The following is a 23,750-nucleotide window of genomic DNA, read 5'->3' as shown; positions in this document are numbered from 1 at the left end:
CAGGGGACCCGCGCCCCTCCCTGCCAGGCTCAGTCCCGGGGGAGGAGGGGCTGTCAGCTCCAGGAAGGAGAAGGGAGAATTGCAGTGGCTGCTCTCAACGGAAACTCATTCTACTGATTCAAACTCCAACCATAGATAGACTGAGGCCAGACACCAGAGACTCTGAGAGCAGCCAGCCCAGCAGAGAGGAGACGGGCATAGAAGGAAAACAACACGAGAAGCTCCAAAGTAAAAGCAGAGGATTTTTGGAGTTCTGGTGAACACAGAAAGGGGAAGGGCGGAGATCAGGCCTTGAGGCGCATATGCAAATCCCGAAGCAAGGCTGATCTCTCTGCCCAGGGCACCTTTCCTTAATGGCTCTGGTTGCTTTGTCTATTAGCATTTCAATAACCCATTAGATCTCTGAGGAGGGCCGTTTTTTTTTTTTTTTTTAAATCCTTTTTGCTTTTTCTAAAACAATTACTCTAAGAAGCTCAATACAGAAAGCTTCAAAGAATTGAAATTTGGGCACGTCAAGTCAAGAGCAGAAATAAGAGAGCGCTGAGACAAAAGGCAATAATCCAGTGGCTGAGAAAATTCACTAAACAACACAACTTCCCAAGAAAAGGGGGGTGTCCGCTCACAGCCACCATCCTGGTGGACAGGAAACACTCCTGCCCATCACCAGCCCCATAGCCCAGAGCTGCCCCAGACAACCCAGTGTGACGGAAGTGCTTCAAATAACAGGCACACACCACAAAACTGGGCGTGGACATTAGCCTTCCCTGCAACCTCAGCTGAATGTCCCAGAGCTGGGAAGGGGGAGCAGTGTGAATTAACAGAGCCCCATTCAGCCATCATTTGAGCAGACTGGGAGCCTCCCAACACAGCCCAGCAGCCCAGAACTGCCCTGGGGGGACGGCACTCACCTGTGACATAGCACAGTCATCCCTCAACAGAGGACCCGGGGTGCACAGCCTGGAAGAGGGGCCCACTTGCAAGTCTCAGGAGCCATACGCCAATACCAAAGACTTGTGGGTCAGTGGCAGAGACAAACTGTGGCAGGACTGAACTGAAGGATTAGACTATTGCAGTAGCTTTAAAACTCTAGGATCATCAGGGAGATTTGATTGTTAGGGCCACCCCCCCTCCCCGACTGCCCAGAAACACGCCCCACATACAGGGCAGGCAACACCAACGACACACGCAAGCTTGGGACACCAATTGGGCCCCACAAGACTCACTCCCCCACTCACCAAAAAGGCTAAGCAGGGGAGATCTGGCTTGTGGAGAACAGGTGGCTCGTGGACGCCACCTGCTGGTTAGTTAGAGAAAGTGTACTCCACGAAGCTGTAGATCTGATAAATTAGAGATAAGGACTTCAACTGGTCTACAAACCCTAAAAGAACCCTATCAAGGACAGCAAATGCCACGAGGCCAAAAACAACAGAAAATTATAAAGCATATGAAAAAACCAGACGATATGGATAACCCAAGCCCAAGCACCCAAATCAAAAGACCAGAAGAGACACACCTAGAGCAGCTACTCAAAGAACTAAAGATGAACAATGAGACCCTAGTACGGGATATGAAGGAAATCAAGAAGACCCTAGAAGAGCATAAAGAAGACATTGCAAGACTAAATAAAAAAATGGATGATCTTATGGAAATTAAAGAAACTGTTGACCAAATTAAAAAGATTCTGGACACTCATAGTACAAGACTAGAGGAAGTTGAACAACGAATCAGTGACCTGGAAGATGACAGAATGGAAAATGAAAGCATAAAAGAAAGAATGGGGAAAAAAACTGAAAAACTCGAAATGGACCTCAGGGATATGATAGATAATATGAAGCGTCCGAATATAAGACTCATTGGTGTCCCAGAAGGGGAAGAAAAGGGTAAAGGTCTAGGAAGAGTATTCAAAGAAATTGTTGGGGAAAACTTCCCAAATCTTCTAAACAACATAAATACACAAATCATAAATGCTCAGCGAACTCCAAATAGAATAAATCCAAAAAAACCCACTCCGAGACATATACTGATCACACTGTCAAACATAGAAGAGAAGGAGCAAGTTCTGAAAGCAGCAAGAGAAAAGCAATTCACCACATACAAAGGAAACAGCATAAGACTAAGTAGTGACTACTCAGCAGCCACCATGGAGGCGAGAAGGCAATGGCACGATATATTTAAAATTCTGAGAGAGAGGAATTTCCAGCCAAGAATACTTTATCCAGCAAAGCTCTCCTTCAAATTTGAGGGAGAGCTTAAATTTTTCACAGACAAAGAAATGCTGAGAGAATTTGCTAACAACAGACCTGCCCTACTGGAGATACTAAAGGGAGCCCTACAGACAGAGAAACAAAGACAGGACAGAGAGACTTGGAGAAAGGTTCAGTACTAAAGAGATTCGGTATGGGTACAATAAAGGATATTAATAGAGAGAGGGAAAAATATGGCAAACATAATCCAAAGGATAAGATGGCCGATTCAAGAAATGCCTTCACGGTTTTAACGTTGAATGTAAATGGATTAAACTCCCCAATTAAAAGATATAGATTCGCAGAATGGATCAAAAAAAATGAACCATCAATATGTTGCATACAAGAGACTCATCTTAGACACAGGGACACAAAGAAACTGAAAGTGAAAGGATGGAAAAAAATATTTCATGCAAGCTACAGCCAAAAGAAAGCAGGTGTAGCAATATTAATCTCAGATAAAATAGACTTCAAATGCAGGGATGTTTTGAGAGACAAAGAAGGCCACTACATACTAATAAAAGGGGCAATTCAGCAAGAAGAAATAACAATCGTAAATGTCTATGCACCCAATCAAGGTGCCACAAAATACATGAGAGAAACATTGGCAAAACTAAAGGAAGCAATTGATGTTTCCACAATAATTGTGGGAGACTTCAACACATCACTCTCTCCTATAGATAGATCAACCAGACAGAAGACCAATAAGGAAATTGAAAACCTAAACAATCTGATAAATGAATTAGATTTAACAGACATCTACAGGACATTACATCCCAAATCACCAGGATACACATACTTTTCTAGTGCTCACGGAACTTTCTCCAGAATAGATCATATGCTGGGACATAAAACAAGCCTCAATAAATTTAAAAAGATTGAAATTATTCAAAGCACATTCTCTGACCACAATGGAATACAATTAGAAGTCAATAACCATCAGAGACTTAGAAAATTCACAAATACCTGGAGGTTAAACAACACACTCCTAAACAATCAGTGCGTTAAAGAAGAAATAGCAAGAGAAATTGCTAAATATATAGAGACGAATGAAAATGAGAACACAACATACCAAAACCTATGGGATGCAGCAAAAGCAGTGCTAAGGGGGAAATTTATAGCACTAAACGCATATATTAAAAAGGAAGAAAGAGCCAAAATCAAAGAACTAATGGATCAACTGAAGAAGCTAGAAAATGAACAGCAAACCAATCCTAAACCAAGTAGAAGAAAAGAAATAACAAGGATTAAAGCAGAAATAAATGACATAGAGAACAAAAAAGCAATAGAAAGGATAAATATCAGCAAAAGTTGGTTCTTTGAGAAGATCAACAAGATTGACAAGCCCCTAGCTAGACTGACAAAATCAAAAAGAGAGAAGACCCATATAAACAAAATAATGAATGAAAAAGGTGACATAACTGCAGATCCTGAAGAAATTAAAAAAATTATAAGAGGATATTATGAACAACTGTATGGCAACAAACTGGATAATGTAGAAGAAATGGACAATTTCCTGGAAACATATGAACAACCTAGACTGACCAGAGAAGAAATAGAAGACCTCAACCAACCCATCACAAGCAAAGAGATCCAATCAGTCATCAAAAATCTTCCCACAAATAAATGCCCAGGGCCAGATGGCTTCACAGGGGAATTCTACCAAACTTTCCAGAAAGAACTGACACCAATCTTACTCAAACTCTTTCAAAACATTGAAAAAAATGGAACACTACCTAACTCATTTTATGAAGCTAACATCAATCTAATACCAAAACCAGGCAAAGATGCTACAAAAAAGGAAAACTACCGGCCAATCTCCCTAATGAATATAGATGCAAAAATCCTCAACAAAATACTTGCAAATCGAATCCAAAGACACATTAAAAAAATCATACACCATGACCAAGTGGGGTTCATTCCAGGCATGCAAGGATGGTTCAACATCAGAAAAACAATCAATGTATTACAACACATTAAAAACTCGAAAGGGAAAAATCAATTGATCATCTCAATAGATGCTGAAAAAGCATTTGACAAAATCCAACATCCCTTTTTGATAAAAACACTTCAAAAGGTAGGAATTGAAGGAAACTTCCTCAACATGATAAAGAGCATATATGAAAAACCCACAGCCAGCATAGTACTCAATGGTGAGAGACTGAAAGCCCTCCCTCTAAGATCAGGAACAAGACAAGGATGCCCGCTGTCACCACTGTTATTCAACATTGTGCTGGAAGTGCTAGCCAGGGCAATCCGGCAAGACAAAGAAATAAAAGGCATCCAAATTGGAAAAGAAGAAGTAAAACTGTCATTGTTTGCAGATGATATGATCTTATATCTAGAAAACCCTGAGAAATCAACGATACACCTACTAGAGCTAATAAACAAATTTAGCAAAGTAGCGGGATACAAGATTAATGCACATAAGTCAGTAATGTTTCTATATGCTAGAAATGAACAAACTGAAGAGACACTCAAGAAAAAGATACCATTTTCAATAGCAACTAAAAAAATCAAGTACCTAGGAATCAACTTAACCAAAGATGTAAAAGACCTATACAAAGAAAACTACATAACTCTACTAAAAGAAATAGAAGGGGACCTTAAAAGATGGAAAAATATTCCATGTTCATGGATAGGAAGGCTAAATGTCATTAAGATGTCAATTCTACCCAAACTCATCTACAGATTCAATGCAATCCCAATCAAAATTCCAACAACCTACTTTGCAGACTTGGAAAAGCTAGTTATCAAATTTATTTGGAAAGGGAAGATGCCTCGAATTGCTAAAGACACTCTAAAAAAGAAAAACGAAGTGGGAGGACTTACACTCCCTGACTTTGAAGCTTATTATAAAGCCACAGTTGCCAAGACAGCATGGTACTGGCACAAAGATAGACATATAGATCAATGGAATCGAATTGAGAATTCAGAGATAGACCCTCAGATCTATGGCCGACTGATCTTTGATAAGGCCCCCAAAGTCACCGAACTGAGCCATAATGGTCTTTTCAACAAATGGGGCTGGGAGAGTTGGATATCCATATCCAAAAGAATGAAAGAGGACCCCTACCTCACCCCCTACACAAAAATTAACTCAAAATGGACCAAAGATCTCAATATAAAAGAAAGTACCATAAAACTCCTAGAAGATAATGTAGGAAAACATCTTCAAGACCTTGTATTAGGAGGCCACTTCCTAGACTTTACACCCAAAGCACAAGCAACAAAAGAGAAAATAGATAAATGGGAACTCCTCAAGCTTAGAAGTTTCTGCACCTCAAAGGAATTTCTCAAAAAGGTAAAGAGGCAGCCAACTCAATGGGAAAAAATTTTTGGAAACCATGTATCTGACAAAAGACTGATATCTTGCATATACAAAGAAATCCTACAACTCAATGACAATAGTACAGACAGCCCAATTATAAAATGGGCAAAAGATATGAAAAGACAGTTCTCTGAAGAGGAAATACAAATGACCAAGAAACACATGAAAAAATGTTCAGCTTCACTAGCTATTAGAGAGATGCAAATTAAGACCACAATGAGATACCATCTAACACCGGTTAGAATGGCTGCCATTAAACAAACAGGAAACTACAAATGCTGGAGGGGATGTGGAGAAATTGGAACTCTTATTCATTGTTGGTGGGACTGTATAATGGTTCAGCCACTCTGGAAGTCAGTCTGGCAGTTCCTTAGAAAACTAGATATAGAGCTACCATTCGATCCAGCGATTGCACTCCTCGGTATATACCCGGAAGATCGGAAAGCAGTGACACGAACAGATATCTGCACGCCAATGTTCATAGCAGCATTATTCACAATTGCCAAGAGATGGAAACAACCCAAATGTCCTTCAACAGATGAGTGGATAAATAAAATGTGGTATATACACACGATGGAATACTACGCGGCAGTAAGAAGGAACGATCTGGTGAAACATATGACAACATGGATGAACCTTGAAGACATAATGCTGAGCGAAATAAGCCAGGCACAAAAAGAGAAGTATTATATGCTACCACTAATGTGAACTTTGAAAAATGTAAAACAAATGGTTTATAATGTAGAATGTAGGGGAACTAGCAGTAGAGAGCAATTAAGGAAGGGGGAACAATAATCCAGGAAGAACAGATAAGCTATTTAACGTTCTGGGGATGCCCAGAAATGACTATTGTCTGTTAATTTCTGATGGTTGTAGTAGGAACAAGTTCACTGAAATGTTGCTATATTATGTAACTTTCTTGGGGTAAAGTAGGAACATGTTGGAAGTTAAGCAGTTATCTTAGGTTAGTTGTCTTTTTCTTAATCCCTTGCTATGGTCTCTTTGAAATGCTCTTTTATTGTATGTTTGTTTTCTTTTTAACTTTTTTTTTCATACAGGTGATTTGAAAAAAGAAGGGAAAGTTAAAAAAAAAAAAAAAAAAAAAAAAGATGTAGTGCCCCCTTGAGGAGCCTGTGGAGAATGCAGGGGTATTCGCCTACCCCACCTCCATGGTTGCTAACATGACCACAGACATGGGGGACTGGTGGTTTGATGGGTTGAGCCCTCTACCATAAGTTTTACCCTTGGGAAGACGGTTGCTGCAAAGGAGAGGCTAGGCCTCCCTGTATTTGTGCCTAAGAGTCTCCTCCTGAATGCCTCTTTGTTGCTCAGATGTGGCCCTCTCTCTCTGGCTAAGCCAACTTGAAAGGTGAAATCACTGCCCTCCCCCCTACGTGGGATCAGACACCCAGGGAAGTGAATCTCCCTGGCAACGTGGAATATGACTCCCAGGGAGGAATGTAGACCTGGCACCGTGGGACGGAGAACATCTTCTTGACCAAAAGGGGGATGTGAAAGGAAATGAAATAAGCTTCAGTGGCAGAGAGATTCCAAGGGGAGCCGAGAGGTCACTCTGGTGGGCACTCTTATGCACACTTTAGACAACCCTTTTTAGGTTCTAAAGAATTGGGGTAGCTGGTGGTGGATACCTGAAACTATCAAACTACAACCCAGAACCCATGAATCTCGAAGACAGTTGTATAAAAATGTAGCTTATGAGGGGTGACAATGGGATTGGGAAAGCCATAAGGACCAAACACCACTTTGTCTAGTTTATGGATGGATGTGTAGAAAAGTAGGGGAAGGAAACAAACAGACAAAGGTACCCAGTGTTCTTTTTTACTTCAATTGCTCTTTTTCACTCTGATTGTTGTTCTTGTTGTTTTTGTGTGTGTGCTGGTGAAGGTGTCAGGGATTGATTTGGGTGGTGAGTGTGCAACTATGTAATGGTGCTGTAGACAGTCGAGACTGCAGTTTGTTTTGTGTGACTGCGTGGTGTGTGAGTATATCTCAATAGGGTGATGATTGAGGAAAAAAAGAGAAAAAAAAAAAAAAAAGTCTTGTTAGTCTATGCACTCTATCCTTTGTAGGATGGGACTAAGCAAAATTTAAAAACATATGTATATATACATATATATATGTATGTGTGTGACTGAAAATATCTGACATTTATTAAATATTTTATCTGATTAAAAAAAAAAAAAAAAAAAAAAAAATCCTTTCAACAAATTTTTATCACCTGCTTTCTACCAGGCAATAAACTAGACATTGGGCCCACAGTAGATCCTCACATCTAAGTTGTCTCTCCCTCTTCACCTTTGTTAATCTCAAGAAATTCCTTCTTAGAGGAGGTCACTTTTCTGCCAGAACTTTTATCTATTCTTTCTCCATTGTAATGAGTGTGTTTTCCCCCAAAATGTGTATCTGGTGTAAGCAGTCAGTGATTCTTCTTTTTTGACTTGGGATAGTTTACTCTTAACAAAACACACTGTGCTGGTTATCCATTGTACTTTCCCACTGTTTGCCACAATTTTTAGTTTGATAACACATTACCATATAATATTTATTTTAGAAGTGAATAAAATGTTCACAAGTAGTGTTGTCATGTAGTCTACGGCAGATAATTGAGTTCCTTTAATTTCTTCATTATCCTTTGCACACGTTTTAGACATACATAACAAGGACAGGAAAGTGGCCACAAAATTGTTTGTGTTCTCCTTTTCAGTGGTTCTGGCAAAAGATACTGTAGTTTAAGGAAAGGTTAATACAATTGACTACCTGAAGGTTATTTATGGATTTTAGTAAGAAACAGCATGTTTAGAAAGAGCACTCACTAAATTCAGATGAAGGTCCAAATCTTGTCTTTTAACTTACTAGCTATGTGATCATCTGAGTCTCACTTCCTCTTTTGTAAAGTAGTGAGATGATAAGGTGGTTGTATCAATGCAATAATTATATATAAAAAGCCTAGCTCCAGCACTTGACTTTGGGTTCCCAGTAAATGCTAGTTCCTTTCTCAATGTTGCCCAGTTCTACTGGAATAGTTTACCAAGGAAGATTCTTGAAAATAGAAGTCATATAATTATTTCAAAGTAAAAAGTTAAAAATTAATATAGTTAGCCTTCTGTCTTGACTAACATAGCTTCAACTTCTTTGAGGATACGGGGTAGGCCAGGGGTCTTCATATGCCTTTTAAATCTTAGGTCCCTAATCTGTGACGTCTCATTTGATCTCACATTGTTTGCCACCATCATAGTCATCCTTCTATATAAGTAGGCTGAATTCCTAATAGGGACGGGAAAGGACTCAGCTACAATATTCCTAAAGCACTTTGAAAAATATTTCTCCCAAACCTACTAAATCAGACTCTTTGGGATGGGGCCTAAGAACCTGTATATTCAATAAACTTCCCAAATGATTCTCTTTATTTTAAATACATTCTCCAGTGAATGAGAACCGCTGACCTAGGAAATTCACTTTCAACAGTCTCACACATACTAACCATCTTGTATCCAGATTAGAGTTTCAGGGAATAACTAGTGGTTCATCTTTGTCAAATGTTTGCGTGTATGTCTTTTTTGTTTGTTTTACTTGCTTTTCTTCAAAAAGCCACTAGGTGTGGCCTGTAGCCCAGCCCTAGTTTATATCCTTGTTTAAAGGAATGTTGGCAACAAAGGACAACAAGTTGTCTCAGCTTAACTGAATGGTATGCTTTATATACAGTCCCTAGTGAACTACCCTTTTCAGTCAGTCTCATACACAGGGGCCTGACCTCTCTGACAGTGCTTAATCTACCTACTACAAAATCAGGCCAAATTATTGTAGCAACAAGTTCCAGCAAAAAGGGTTTAAGTTAAACAGGAAAATAAAGGTGAACATTTAAATCTTGAATAATATAGGATTTGCAATCAGAGCTTCAAATGAAAATAAGTATCAGCCACCACTCTAGAATCCAATTTCAAGTTCTATTCCTAGTGCCAGGTGACTTTACTTGCCAGTATTTGCATTTCCATTTGAACATAGAAATAGAAGTATCTTTCATATCTATGGATGTTATATGTTATAATGAGCTGTTGAGGTAAAAGTTGTGAAAATAAGTTGCCATGCTGATGTGCCTTAAAAGAAAATCCATTTCTCCATTTCTTTTTTTCAGTTGTTTGGCAAGGGTGTTAGAGACCATGGACCACTATACACTCTAGGGCATGCTTTATCTCATATCCTAGTAGTCTGAAAAGTGGGTACAAGCAGGCAGGATGATCCAGTGGGTTGTAGGAAAAGAATGTTAGAAATTATAATTTTTCATCTGCAAAAGAGAAATTAAGACTCTAATATTTAATATATGGACCATTGACAGTTCTTAGAGTCATTCAAACCAGGACAGATGTCAACACAAAATTCTGAAGGAAGAGTGGGCATTACATATGTAAAGGAAGTGACAGGGATGCCCTAATTCTTCACTTCTACCCTATTGCAGCACTGTAGATTACATGTTCCTGGCTAAGTGGTCTTGTTAACTATGTTGCCTAGTTTTAACTAAACTAATGCCCCTATCAGGTTTCAGAAAATGGAATTGTCACATGAGGCAAAGCATAATTAATTCTATTGAAATGTACTAGAAAACAATTTATTTGAAATAACATAAATTGTGCTTTGCCTTGATTTTAAGAAAAAATGTAAATTATCTTCCTGTACATTTTCCTGAAGCACACAGTTCATTTTGTAAATATGTAATAATAATATTAATTAAATTTCCTTAAGGGTTTAGCAATAATTTAACCAAAAACAGTGAACTTCATTCTGTTCTGATAGCTTGGCACATCTGTGTCCTCAGTAAAATAACCAGTTTGTAGTTACTTCTTAGTGGTCCTTAATATCAGTAAAAATGAATTCATACATTTAAGAGCTCCAAACATTATCCCATGGATTAAAAAATAATAGGACAGTGGCCCTTCCTGCTTGGATTTACTTTTGGCAATGTAGTTGGAATGTATCTGATTCAGGACCATGTCATACCAAAACTGACTAAAAAGATATTAGAAAGGACTTGAATGCAAAGAAGAAACTCCCCAGTTCCTGAGGCTGATGCCAGTTCCTTCTGGATACTCTGAGGGCCTCTTTTACCATCTGAATTAAAAACTTATGTTTCAATCTCCAGCCAAAGCAGTGCTCTTTGCTAAACCCTGAGTTTTGTTAAAGAAAAAATGAGGCCACAAGTTAAGAACTACCCTTTTCCAACATTCTTACCTCTTCCTATCCTTCCAGCTGCCTGGGAGAGTCTAAGACTAGAATTATGGTACTAGATTAGTAAACATGACCATTAGTAGTCTCTTCTTTATTCTTTGGTATTTCTACTATCTGTTTTTAAGAGAAAAGTTGATACAAATAATGCTAATTTCACAAATATAACAATTACAACAGGTGCTTGTTAAGCATTTGGTACTAAATTATGTTATTTCAAATAATTAACATTACTATCTAGAAGCCAGTTTACAGGGAATTATCCATTTTATACTGTTGATGGAGTTGCTCATTTAACCAATAAATCAATTTACTCTTCATTGACTGAGAAATTATATTCTGAGAACCTTGTCAGGAACTGGGGAATTTTATAAGTATATAAAATAATGGTCTTTATCCTCAACAGAGTTGACAGTTTATTTAGTATGCATGTTTTCCTTTAATAATATGTTTGATCTAGCTCTGTTTCCTCAAAAGAATCATATTTATTTTAAAGGATTACAGGTGCATTGGACATTATATGATAGGTAAATGAGAAGTTGTGTATAAAGGGAAATTTATGCCTTTTCACATTAAAAAATAGTATTTACATTATAACTTTATAGAGATACTTGTAAGAAAATGTTGACCCAAATATATAATAAATCAGAACCTCAAGAAGGAAAGTTTCTGCTTCTCTCTACAATTTAGCCTTTTTTTTCCCAGCAATCAAAAATGATCCTTGCAATTTCTTAAATGTATAATCAGTACATATTTTATTTAAATAAATAAATAATATGAAACAATGTTTAGGTAGGGAACTTTTCCCAATAGGTCAAGATACAAAAGTAATTTTGTGAAAAGTGCTTCTCTCACCTCTCTCCTAGCTCCTAGTTCCTGTCCTCCAAGGACAGGAAATAATACCAATATTGTTGTTTTTCCAGAAAGATTCTATGCCTAAACAAATATATGTGTGCATGGGTGTCTGTACACAAATGATAACAAACCATATATCGACTTCCATCCTGGCCTTTTTTAATCGGTTTCTGTTTTTTATTTTGTTCTGTTTTTTAATGGATATAATTCCATTTCAGTATGTAAGGAACAAGGACCTCATTCCTCTTTTGGCTACATAAGATTCTATTGAATGAATACACCATAATTTATTTAATCTGCTGCTGATAAACATTTAGTTTGTTCCTGTCTTTTCCTATTACATTTATAACCTCGTACGTAATGTAATTATACATAACTATACAGGTATATCTGTAGGATAAAATCCTAGAAGTATGGTTAACCCAAATATAGCTAAATTCTCATTTCATTGGGTGTTTTCTTTCAGAAGGCTTCTGGGCAGTTTTGCTGATAATGCCATCTCTGAAGACATTTTATCAATCAACAAAATAGAAGATTTATTTAGAGACACGTTTTTTCAGACAGTGATGACACTGATAATATATGTGATTATAAAATGAAGTGACTATGCTTCCTTTTGAAAACATATATGCCAAATCTCATACCTGGAGGTAAGTTTTACCTGTATCAAAGTAGTCCTCATATGTGAGACAGACTTAGGATCAAATTAGTTTGGCTACTTCCAGGCAGTGTTATCTTGGACAAACGGCATATTCAACTTACTGCATTATCTATAAATGTGGACATAATACGTAGTTCATAGGGTTTTCAAGAGGAATAACTGAGATAATGTATGTGATGTGTTGCGAAGTACTTTGCAAACTGTCCAACAAATAGTCCAAAACAATAGTAATAGTTGGTCAAGGCAGTTGTTTTTCCCCGGATTAGTTTCCTTAACTTATTTATAGTTATTTATATTCTTAAACCACATTGTTGGAAAAGTTTTCATCAACCACCTCCAAAAAAGTGTTTCATCCCCACAAAGCCAGTCTTGGGTCATTATTCCTTGAATTTCAGAAGGCTCGGTTGATGTTAGGCACAGAGATGACAGGCTACCCCAGACTCTGCTTCTGTAGTAATAAAAATGACAGCTGCTATTTATTGAACATTTTGACATACTTCGCTCTATGCGTACTTTATGTACCCTGATCACATATGATCACAACCGTATGAGGTAGGTTTACTATCTTTAATTTAAAGATAAAAACAAGGCACAAAGAGTTGAACTAAGTTGCCTAACTTACACAACTATAGGTGGCTGAGCCATCTTTTGAACCAATTCAGATTCCTGAGTCCACATTCATTAATAGAATGCAATAGTGCTTTCTATTCACAGAAACATTTTCTGTTAACATCTCCCACCTTAGAACACAGGAGGGCTTTAGTGAAATGCCCTGTAAAATGAGGGAAGCAATTGATTTTCTCCTGGCAACCAACATGTGACACTCATTTTTTTTCCATATAACGTTTTTATTAAATGGAACACCACTAACTTCTTAAGCTAATGCAACTCACAAATCTAACAAATGAAAAGTCACTAGTAGTTTTCAAGTGTCACCTTGGGAATTTTGGCTTGGTTAAATGCCATCAAACACTCCCTTCTTTGAAATTCCTTTACTGATGATAAATACTGTAAGAACGGTGATAATTTAAACTCAGATTATATTTATGATTTAAGTAATATAAAGATAATTCCTTAATCTTTTATTTAGTTTTTCTGTTTTGGAGTAAAGAATGTGCCTTACTTTTGTTCCTCCTCAGTCCTTGCATAAAGTTGACATTAAACAAATATTTGTTGAATAGATGAATGAACTCTTACCCTCCCTTACCTGCACCCTCTAAAATTTTCCCCAACTACTCCAATTCCCTTTACACTCCTCATTTTTCAGTATTTGTTCTTTAAGGAAAAAAAAATCTTTTTCTGTTTTACAATGATTGAGAAAGAAAAAGGAGTAGAATTATAGATTTTGTTCTGTCCTATATTCCATTTTCACTCATTCTCCACAGTATCATTTAATTCATTATCTGCTATCTTACAGTTCTTTCTCATTGTTCCATACATTGCATCTCCTCCCTAACAACAGTGCAGTGTCTATGTCTCCATCCTCTTTTGTATTTCCCTCACTAGAAAGCATTGATTGAAATAACATCCCTGATCACCAGGGTCAAGAAAGGAATTTTTCAATCCCCCACTTCATGAAACTTAAAACATTCCAATTCTTAGGTTTTCTATAAACTCCTCACAGAAAGGGACTAACACTGTGTCTTCTTTGTGATGAGCACAATTCCAAGACTTATCTTTCCTCAAAATAATAATTTAATTAGTTCTTACAATTTCTTGGACATACATTGTTGCAGAGCCAAACAACTGAGCAGGAAGCTTTCACAAGCCCTTCTTAATGTCAGATATGAAAATGTGTTGAAAATGAAGCCTTTATACAGGTTATGAAACCTAGTGCTGCTGCCCCAGAAAACAGGCATAAAGCACTCTTTGTGCCTGAGTTTGTAAGGCCTATCTGGCATTTGAGCAAACCAGATTTTGTAAAACATCAGACTGCATGAAAATCAAGATTCCCTCATTGGAAAGATCTCCCACTCATCAGCATGCTGCAGGCAAACAAGGGCTCAGGAAAATGTTGAAAGGACAAACCTCACATAAATGGAACTCAGAGAAAAAAAAAAAACTGAACTTATTTTGGTACCAGCTTAGTGTATTTATGTAAAAAGTAGAGGGGGTTGTAACTTCCAAGTGACCAAGAAGGCAGCATAAGATGATCCAGGCTGCCATTCCCCCACAGGACTTTTGAACAACTAGCAAAACCTTCCAGAGCCATCTTCTTTAAAAACGCATAAAGGGTTTCAGTAATTGGGCAAGAAAACACAGCTTTGAAAAATGATGGAAGAAGATTGTGGTGCCATTGCTAGCCCCTCCCCAAACTTGCTGTGCTCCCACTGGGGTTTCTTGGCTCTGTTCCAGGTGGAGTAAAGTCATCTCAATGTGTATATGAGGGTGCCTGTCTATCAGTGTCAATCTATCAGGTGGCAGCCTGAAAGACTACCAGGAAATTAGTCTCTGGCTTGCCCTCACAGACCTTGCTTTGCAGGCAAAAGGAGCTTGCAGACAGCTAAACAAGACTTGATTGATGTTAGGCCATGTAAGAAATAAGTCACAGTGACCTGGAGAAAAGATGGTGCTTTAAGACATAAAATAGAGCACCTGGAGGGAGAAAAAGTTTATTTCATTGAAGTAGTGGGGTCATTCAAATTCCTGTAAACGAGGGAATTCCTAAGGCCACTAGCAAGCATAAACCCAGGACAAGACACAGGCTCAGGAAAGACAGAGAGGAACCTGCATTTCACTTTCACCTTGGCTAATCTTGATAGTGGGCTAAACTCTGAAGGAAAGTACCTACAAATACAGAGCCAATTTGCAAAAACTGTTGGCTTGTTTGTTTTTGTTAGCTCCTGACACTCAAGGAAATTTCTGTCATAACTGGATACAACTTAAAAAAAGCTCAGAGACTAAATCCCAGTTAATAATTATAAATATTAAAATGTACACGGTTCAGGGATTGAAAATGCCTACTGGACCAAAAAGGGGGAGAAAAAGAAAGGTAACAAGCTGAGGTCACAGTAGCTGAGAGATCCCAAATAGAGTCGAGAGGCTATCCTAGAGGTTTCTCTTATGCAAGCTCCAGCTAGGCATCCCAAATGGCCACAGTATGCCATGCCCTTAATAAAAGTAGTCCCCAAATACCGAGGTCCCTACCTGAGATTCCATAAAAGATTCACTCACTTAAGATTTTTCTCTCAGAACCTTATATCCACTAGAGTGTTCCTATGACAGACAAGTCCTAAAACCCAGAGGCAACAGCCTCCTTAAGAAAAACAATCAGATGCAGCCCCCTTCCCCATACTGTCAATACCCTCTTTCAATATGAACAAGTTAGAGTGCCCACTGCATAGGCATCCCTGAAGATGGAGAAAAAGAGTGAGAGGAAGGAGTAGCAACAAACAAGATAAGATTTAACAAAGGTCTATGGATACGGAAACTTTATATAAATATATATATATATTAGATGTTGGAATAGCTGGAAGGAGGTAAATGACATGGTGGAACTGTAATTTATAACATCCTTTGAAATTTGCTCTATAGCTACTCGTTGAATTGTACTTTGAAAGTCTTCACCTTTCTATATATATCCTGTATTGCATAAGGAAAGAACTGAAACTGGAACTGTAACAAATAACAGTTTTTGAAATTACCTATATAACTGCTTATTGAGCTGTACATCAGAAGTTAACACCTTTCTGTATGTATGTTATATTTTACAGTAATGGAAATGGCTGAACTTGTGGAACTGTGACCCATGACACTTTGAAATTTGCTTTCTAACTGCTTGTTAAATCGTATTTTGAAGGTTATCGCTGTTATGTATATATGTTAAAGTTCACAATAAAAAATGCATTTAAAAATGTACACAGTTCAACAAAAGATTATAAGAAAACAAACAGGAAAAGATGCCCCATCCAAACAGACAAGATAAAAATTCAGAAATCATCAATGAAGACGACAAGCCTTTGGACATACTGAACAGACTTTGAGAAATTCACTTCAATATGGTCAAGGAGATAAAGGAAAATATGGAGAAAGAAATAAAGGATATTAGAAAAACAATGAATGAATCTCAATAAAGAGAAATTTTTAAAAGGAACCAGACAGAAATAATGGAGTAGAAGACCACAGTCCTTGAAATGAAAAATTTCCTATTGGATTTCAATACCAGATTGGAGCTTGCAGAAGAAAGAATCAGTAAACTAAAAGACAAGACAAATGAAATGATTCAGGCTGAGGATCAGCCTACATGGGATCAGACACCCAGGGGAGTGAATCTCCCTGGCAACGTGGAATATGACTCCCGGGGAGGAATGTAGACCCGGCATCGTGGGATGGAGAACATCATCTTGACCAAAAGGAGGATGTGAATGGAAATGAAATAAACTTCAGTGGCAGAGAGATTCCAAAAGGAGCTGAGAGGTCACTCTGGTGGGCACTCTTATGCACAATATAGACAACCCTTTATAGGTTCTAATGAATTGGGGTGGCTGGTGTTGCATACCTGAAACTATCAAACTACAACCCAGAACCCATGAATCTTGATGAAGACAACTGTATAAAAATGTGGCTTATGAGGGGGGACAGTGGGATTGGGGGGGCCATGGGGATCACACTCCCCTTTGTCTAGTTTGTGGATGGATGAGTGGAAAGGTGGGGGAAGGAAACAAACAAACAAACAGACAGACAAGGGCGCCCAGTGTTCTTTTTTACTTTAGTTGCTCTTTTTCACTTTAATTATTATTTTGGTTATTTTTGTGTGTGTGGTAATGAGGGTGTTGGGGATTGATTTTGGTGATGAATGTACAACCATGTAATGGTACTGTGAACAATCGAATGTACGATTTGTTTTGTATGACTGCGTGTATGTGAATATATCTCAATAAAATGAATATTAAAAAAAATGAAAAAAAAAAAAGTGAATAGAGCCTAGGAGACCTGTGGGACACCATCAAGCATACAAATATATGCATTAAAAAGGAATATTCTGAGAAATAATTGCAGAAAACTTCCCAAATTTTAGAAAAGACATGAATATCCACAGTCAAGAATACCAACAAACCCAAACAGGAAAAAATTTGAAGAGCACCATGTCCAGACACATAATAGTCAAACCATTAATTGCCAAGGAAAAGGAGAGAGTTCGGAAAGCTGCAAGAAAAAAGCCATGTACAAGTGAGTCCCAATTAACATCAAGTGCCCATTTCTCATATGAAACCATGCAGGCAAGAGAGCAGTGGAACAAAATATTTAAAGTGTTGAAAGAAAACAATGGGCAACCAAGAATTTAATGTCCGGTGAGGCTGTCTTTCAAAAACCAGGGAGAGATTAAGACATCCCCAGATAAAAGCTGAAGGAGTTTGTCACCACTCGATCTGCCCTATGAGCAATGCTAAAGGTAGTTCCTCAGACTGAAAGAGATGAAAGCAGTAGATCAAAGCAGCATAAATAAAGACTTCCAGTAAAGGTAACCATATAGGTAATTATAAATGCCAGTACTATTGTACTGTAATTTTTACTTTGAACAGGTTCTGAAATGTAAATGCATAAAAAGTAACGATACACTTATGGTTTTGGACATCAGTGTATAAATATATAATATGTAACAAGTACAAAAAAGGTGGAAGAATGGAAGGGCATAGGAACAGTGTTTGAGTATGCTATTGAAGTTAAACTGGTATCAAAACAGATGTGATTGTTATAGATTTAGGATGTTAAATATAAGCCCCATGGAAACAACAAAGAAAATATCTGAAAAATATATACAGAAAGAAATGAGAAAGGACGCAAAATGGTAGACTACAAACAAATAAATATGAAAGTAGACATTTTAGGAAGAATTGAGGAACAAAAGAAGATTGAAAGGGGTTGTTTAAAGGCATGTATCCCACAGATCAGCACTACAAATATAGATAGGTGCTTTATGATATAATTCTAAGGTATGACACTAGTACAAAGAATTGACAACAGAATGGTATATGGGAAAAAATCTACCTGTTGCATACTAGGGATTATAGTTAATAGGAATACCTTACTAGTACCACACAAATACTAAGGGCAAATAATTAAGGGCTGAAAGAGCTATGAGATGTTTTGGGTAATGAGAATTGTTTAAAATGGAGAGTGATGAGGATAAAATATATGTATATATATATCCCAGGGACCAAATACTCCCAATATCTTACAACCAAGGATCAAAATTAAATCCACTTGTGTTCAATATACGCACATCAAAATATGAATATGTACTGACATAAATCCTTCATTATGAATAAGGAAAAGGTAAACATTTTTCACTGAAACAAAGAATTATACACATTTTATTTGCATCATAGAGGAAGTTATCAAAATGCCCTAGCTTAAAAGAAAATGCTGAAGGCCACTAAATGGCCCTGTCCTTACAAGAGGAAGTGAAAATGTCTGAGAAGCTGTTGTCTAACACAAGGGATTCTTCTAATCTAGAAGACAAAAGGAACAAACTGAGTTAGTCTGAGTATCTTCCCTAAAAAAAATAAATAAATAAAAAATAAGACCTACAAAGACCAAATAGCAAAATGGCAGTAGAAAGTCCTGCAATATCAGTAGTTACTTTAAATGTGAATGGATTAAACTCTCTAGTTGAAGGCAGAGATTGGCAGAATGGACAAAAGAAATATAACCTTACTATATGCTATTTCTAAGAGTCACTTTAAATTCAAAGACACACACAAAATCAAAGAAATGAGTGGGTAAATCTTACTAATATCAGATAAAATAGACTTTAGTAAAAAACTGTGATAAGGGACAAATAAGGTCACACGGTTTACTGTCTTGTTATGCAAGAAGACATAACAGTTATAAATATATGTGCACCTAGTGGCAGACCCCAAAATACATGAAGCAAATATTGACAGATTTGATGGGAGAAATAGTTCCACATTTATAGTAGAATTCAATACACTACTTTCAATAATGGATAGAACATCTTGACAAAAGATCAATAAAGAAATAGAAGAGTTGAATGATACAATTTAAAAATTAGATTTTTAAATCTAATTAGATATATATAGAACACCTCACCCAATAGCAGCAAAATACGCATTCTTCTCTAGTGCACCTTGATCATTCTCCAGAATGGTCACAAAACAAGTCTCAGTAAATTCAAAAATATTAAAATACAATGTATCTTCTCTGACAGCAATAGAATGAAGTTAGAAATCAATAATAGAAGGAGAACTGAAAAATAATTCAAATATGTGGAAATTAAACAACGCAGTCTTAAGCAAACAGTGGGCCAAAGAAGAAATTAGGAAATAAATTCAAGGGAAATTAGAAAATATCTTCAGGTGAATGAAAATGAAAACACTCATACCAAAGCCTATGGGATGCAGCAAAGGCAGTGCTCAGAAAGAAATCTATAGCTCTAAATGCTTACATTTAAAAAGAAGAAAGGTCTCAAATCAGTGACCTCATCTCACAACTAGAGGATGTAGAAAAGGAAGAGCAAAGTAAACCCTAAGTGAGCAAGACTAGATAACAAAGACTACAGCGAAGATCAATGAAATAAAGAATAGGAAAATTGTGAAAATCAACAGATGAAAAGTTCATTCTTTTAAATGATCAATAAAATTGACAAACTTTTAGCTAGACTGACAAAGGGAAAAAAGAAGGGTTACAAATAACTAAAATCAGAAATGAAAGGGGGACTACTACTGACCCCACAGAAATAAAAAGAATTATAAGAGAATGCTATGAAAAACTATACACCAATAAACTAGATAACATAGATCAGACAAATTCCCAAAAACACACAAACCACCTACACAGGCTTAAGAAAAAATACTTCTCAACAGATAAATAACAAAGAGACTAAATCAGTAATCAAAAATCTCCCAACTAAGAAAAGTCCATGATTAGGTGCCTTCACAGGGAAATTTTACCAAACATATCAGAACGAATTAACAGCAATAATTCTCAAACCCTTTCAAAAAACTGAAGAGGGGGGGACACTTCCTCACTCATTCTATGAGGCCAACATCTCCTTAATATCAAAGCCAGAAAAAGATACCACAAGAAAAGAAAACTACAGACCATTATCCTAATGCATATAGATACAAAAATCCTCAACAAAGTACAAGCAAATAAAATCCAATAACATTAAAAGAATTATAGACCATGACCAAGTGGGGTTTATCCCTGGTATGCAAGGATGGCTCAACATAAAAAAATCAATTGGCGTAATACACCACATTAACAGAACAAAGGGAAAAAAGCCACATGATCATCTCAATCAATATAGAAAAGGCATTTGAGAAAACCCAGCACCCCTTTTTGATAAAAACACTCAGAAAATGGGAATAGGAGGAAACTTCTTCAGCATAATAAAGGGCAAATATGAAAAACCCACAGCTAACATTTGTATTCAATGGTGAAAGACTGAAAGCCTCCCTCTAATATCTGAAACAAGGATGCCTACCACTGTTATTCAACATTTTACTCAAAGTTATAGGTGGAGAAATAAAGCAAGAAAAAGAAATAAAAGGCATCCAAATTGGAAAAGAAAAAGAAAAGGTTTCCAGGGGCCAAGAAGGGGTTAGAGAACGGGGAGTTAATGCTTAATTGGTACATTAATTTGTGTAATGGAAAAGTTTTGGTGATGGATGGTAGTGATGGTAGCACAACATTGTGAATGTAATTAACAGCACTGAATTATATATTTGAATGTGGCTAAAAGGGGCAATGTTAGGTTGTATACATGATACTAGAATAAAAAAATTTTTTTTTTAATCCAAGGAACTGCACAACACAGTGAACCCTAAGTTAAACCATGGGCAATTGTTAATAGTACAATTATAAAAATATGCTTTCATGAATTGTAACAAATATAACACACCAATGCAAGGTGTTAATAATATAGTGTAGCATATGAAACCCTGTATTTTATGCATAAATTTTCTGTACACCTACAACTTCTATATATATACACACACATAAAACAAGGCTAAAAAAAACCCCACATTTACAGATGACATGATTTTACATATATATATATAGTAAATCCTTAAAAACCCATAACAAAGCTGCTAGAGCTAGTAAACAAATACAGTAATGTGGTGGGGTACAAGATCAACACACAAAAATCAGTGGTAGTGGATCCAAGATGGCAGATTAGAAGAGGCAGAGCAAAATTCTCCATGAAAAACACTAAAGGACAGAAAGCACTCCAGAACAGCAGTTCCAGGGTTCCACCAGCTGGGCAGGGACTTCCACACCCATAGTGAGTGTGTATTTGGAGAAAGCGAGAAACCACGCTTAAAACAGATGAGTGTTCAGCCCAGAATGCCGCTGGGGAATGGGCAGCTGAAGCCGGCTGACAGCATGGAGGGGAGTAGCATTCCACACCCCAGGCACCTCACTCAGTACCTGGCATGGGTAATAACCCTTCACAGACCTGGGGCCAAGAGCCCCCAAGCCAGGGACAGGCCATTGGAGCAGGAGGATGATCACAGAAGGGGATAGCTTTCCACGCCCCATGAAGCCATCTTTGCAGCTGGCTGGAAGATAACTCTTCACAGCTCCGCACCTGGGAGCTTCCTTAAGGGAATTCGGGATTTGGCAGGCTTCTTCGTCCATGTAAGCCTGTTATGTGCACAGCCTAGAGGCTAGACCGCCACACAGAAGTGCCAGGAGTTCTCCCCCAATCACAGGGACTTGTGGAAGGTGAGACGTGCAGCTCTGCAGCCCCAGAGTACTCCACCCACAGCCCCAGGAATAGGCAGGACCACTGTGTCCTGGAGCAGACTCCCTGCCAAAGTGCATGGAGCACAACCCCACCCACAGGGCTGGAAGTCCCCAGTGCACACAGAAAACTCGTGCACAGATTGGACCTCCACATGCATTGGACCCCCACTCAGTGCATAGATGAAGTTGGGGAGAACTGGCTTGAGGGTAAGAAGTGGCTCAGGAGTGCCATCTGCTGGTAGGTCAGGGAAAGTGCACTCAACCAAGCTGTAGCTCTCTCAACTTATAGATAAGTGTTCAGATAATCTTGCATATCTTAAAAGAATCCTACCAAGATAATCAAATGCCAAAATGCCAAAAACAACAGAAAATTATAAAGCATATGAACAAACCAGGAGATATGGACAAACCAAATGTCCAAATTAAAAAGCCAGAACAGATACAGAACTGGGAGCAATAAATCAAAGAAGTACCCACAGACATCAATATTGTGGCTCTGGATATAAAGGACATGAAGAAGACCCTAGAAGAGCATAAAGAAGAATTTGCAAGAGCAAATAAAAAAAGAGTAGACCTTATGGAAATAAAAGATACTGTTGATCAAATTAAAAAGATTCTTGGAATACATGACATCAAATTTGAAGACATAGAGGAAAGAATTAGCAAACTCGAAGACTGGGTGATCAAAAGTGAGAGCACAAAAGAACAAATGCTGAAAAAAAAATTGAAAAATTTGAAATGGATCTCAGGGAAATGATGGACAACATGAAGTGCATAAATGTAAGAATCATTGGTATTCCAGAAAGGGAAGAGAAGAGTAAAGGACTAGGAAGAGTATTCAAAGACATTATTGGGGAAAACTTCCCAACCCTTCTAAATGATGTAATATGCAAATCAAAAGATGCCCAATAAACTCCAAATAGAATAGATCCAAATAAACCCACTCTGAGACATATTCTGATCGGATTATCAAATGCTGAAGAGAAGGAGAAAGTTCTGAAAGCAGCAAGAGAGAAGTGATTCACCACATCCAAGGGAAACAACATTAAGACTAAGTACTGACTACTCAGTGGGCACCATGGAGGCGAGAAAGCAGTGGTATGACATATTTAAAATTCTGAAAGAGAAACATCGCCAGCCAAGAATTCTTTATCCAGCAAAGCTCTCCTTCAGAACTGAAGGAGAGCTTAAAATTTTCACAAACAAATGCTGTTATTCTGTTAACAAGAAACCTGCCCTACAAGAAATACTAAAAGGAGCTCTGCCAGCTGAGGAAAAAAGAAAAGAGAGATGGATCTGGAGAAGGGCACAGAACTGAAGAATTTTAGTAAGGGTATCTTAAAAGAAATAGAGAAGGGGAAAATACATCTGACAAATAAAAACCAAAGGATAAGATGGCTGATTCAAGAACTGCCTTCACAGTAATAACAGTGAATGTGAATGTATTAAACTCCCCAATTAAAAGATATAGATTGGAAGAATAGATTAAAAAATATGGACCAAATATGAAAGGATGGAAAAAAATATTCCATGTAAACTACAGCCAAAATAAAGCAGGGGTAACAATTCTAATTTCAGATAAAATAGACATTAAATGCAAGGATGTCATAAAAAAACAAAGAAGGACAGTATATATTAATAAAAGGGATAATTCACCAAGAAGAAATAATCATCATTAATGTTTATGCACCCAGTCAAGGTGCTCCAA

At 37.4% G+C, this 23,750-nt stretch overlaps 2 protein-coding genes across 4 annotated transcripts in view; one reads left to right on the top strand and one right to left on the bottom strand.

Moving 5' to 3' along the window:
* ERLEC1 (endoplasmic reticulum lectin 1) overlaps window positions 1–16,074 on the top strand; it is a 46,740-nt gene extending 30,666 nt beyond the window's left edge. The window contains exons 14-15 of one of the 2 annotated variants that reach the window (XR_005212484.1): window positions 12,134–12,317; window positions 16,042–16,074. Coding sequence is in view for 1 of the 2 variants with exons in the window: in XM_037807753.1 (XP_037663681.1) it covers window positions 12,134–12,157 (24 nt within the window). In the remaining variant the exon portion in view is untranslated. Of the gene's footprint in view, window positions 1–12,133; window positions 14,417–16,041 lie in introns of those variants that run through there. The other variant, XM_037807753.1, reaches the window with a different exon arrangement.
* LOC119512926 (probable G-protein coupled receptor 75) overlaps window positions 1–23,750 on the bottom strand; it is a 237,164-nt gene that overhangs the window by 184,462 nt on the left and 28,952 nt on the right. The window lies entirely within an intron of this gene.

Source organism: Choloepus didactylus, chromosome 17 (genome assembly GCF_015220235.1).
Source record: "Choloepus didactylus isolate mChoDid1 chromosome 17, mChoDid1.pri, whole genome shotgun sequence".
In the NCBI taxonomy this organism is placed as follows: domain Eukaryota; kingdom Metazoa; phylum Chordata; class Mammalia; order Pilosa; family Megalonychidae; genus Choloepus; species Choloepus didactylus.
Note: the sequence above shows the minus strand (reverse complement) of the source record. Positions and strands in the feature narration are given on the sequence as shown.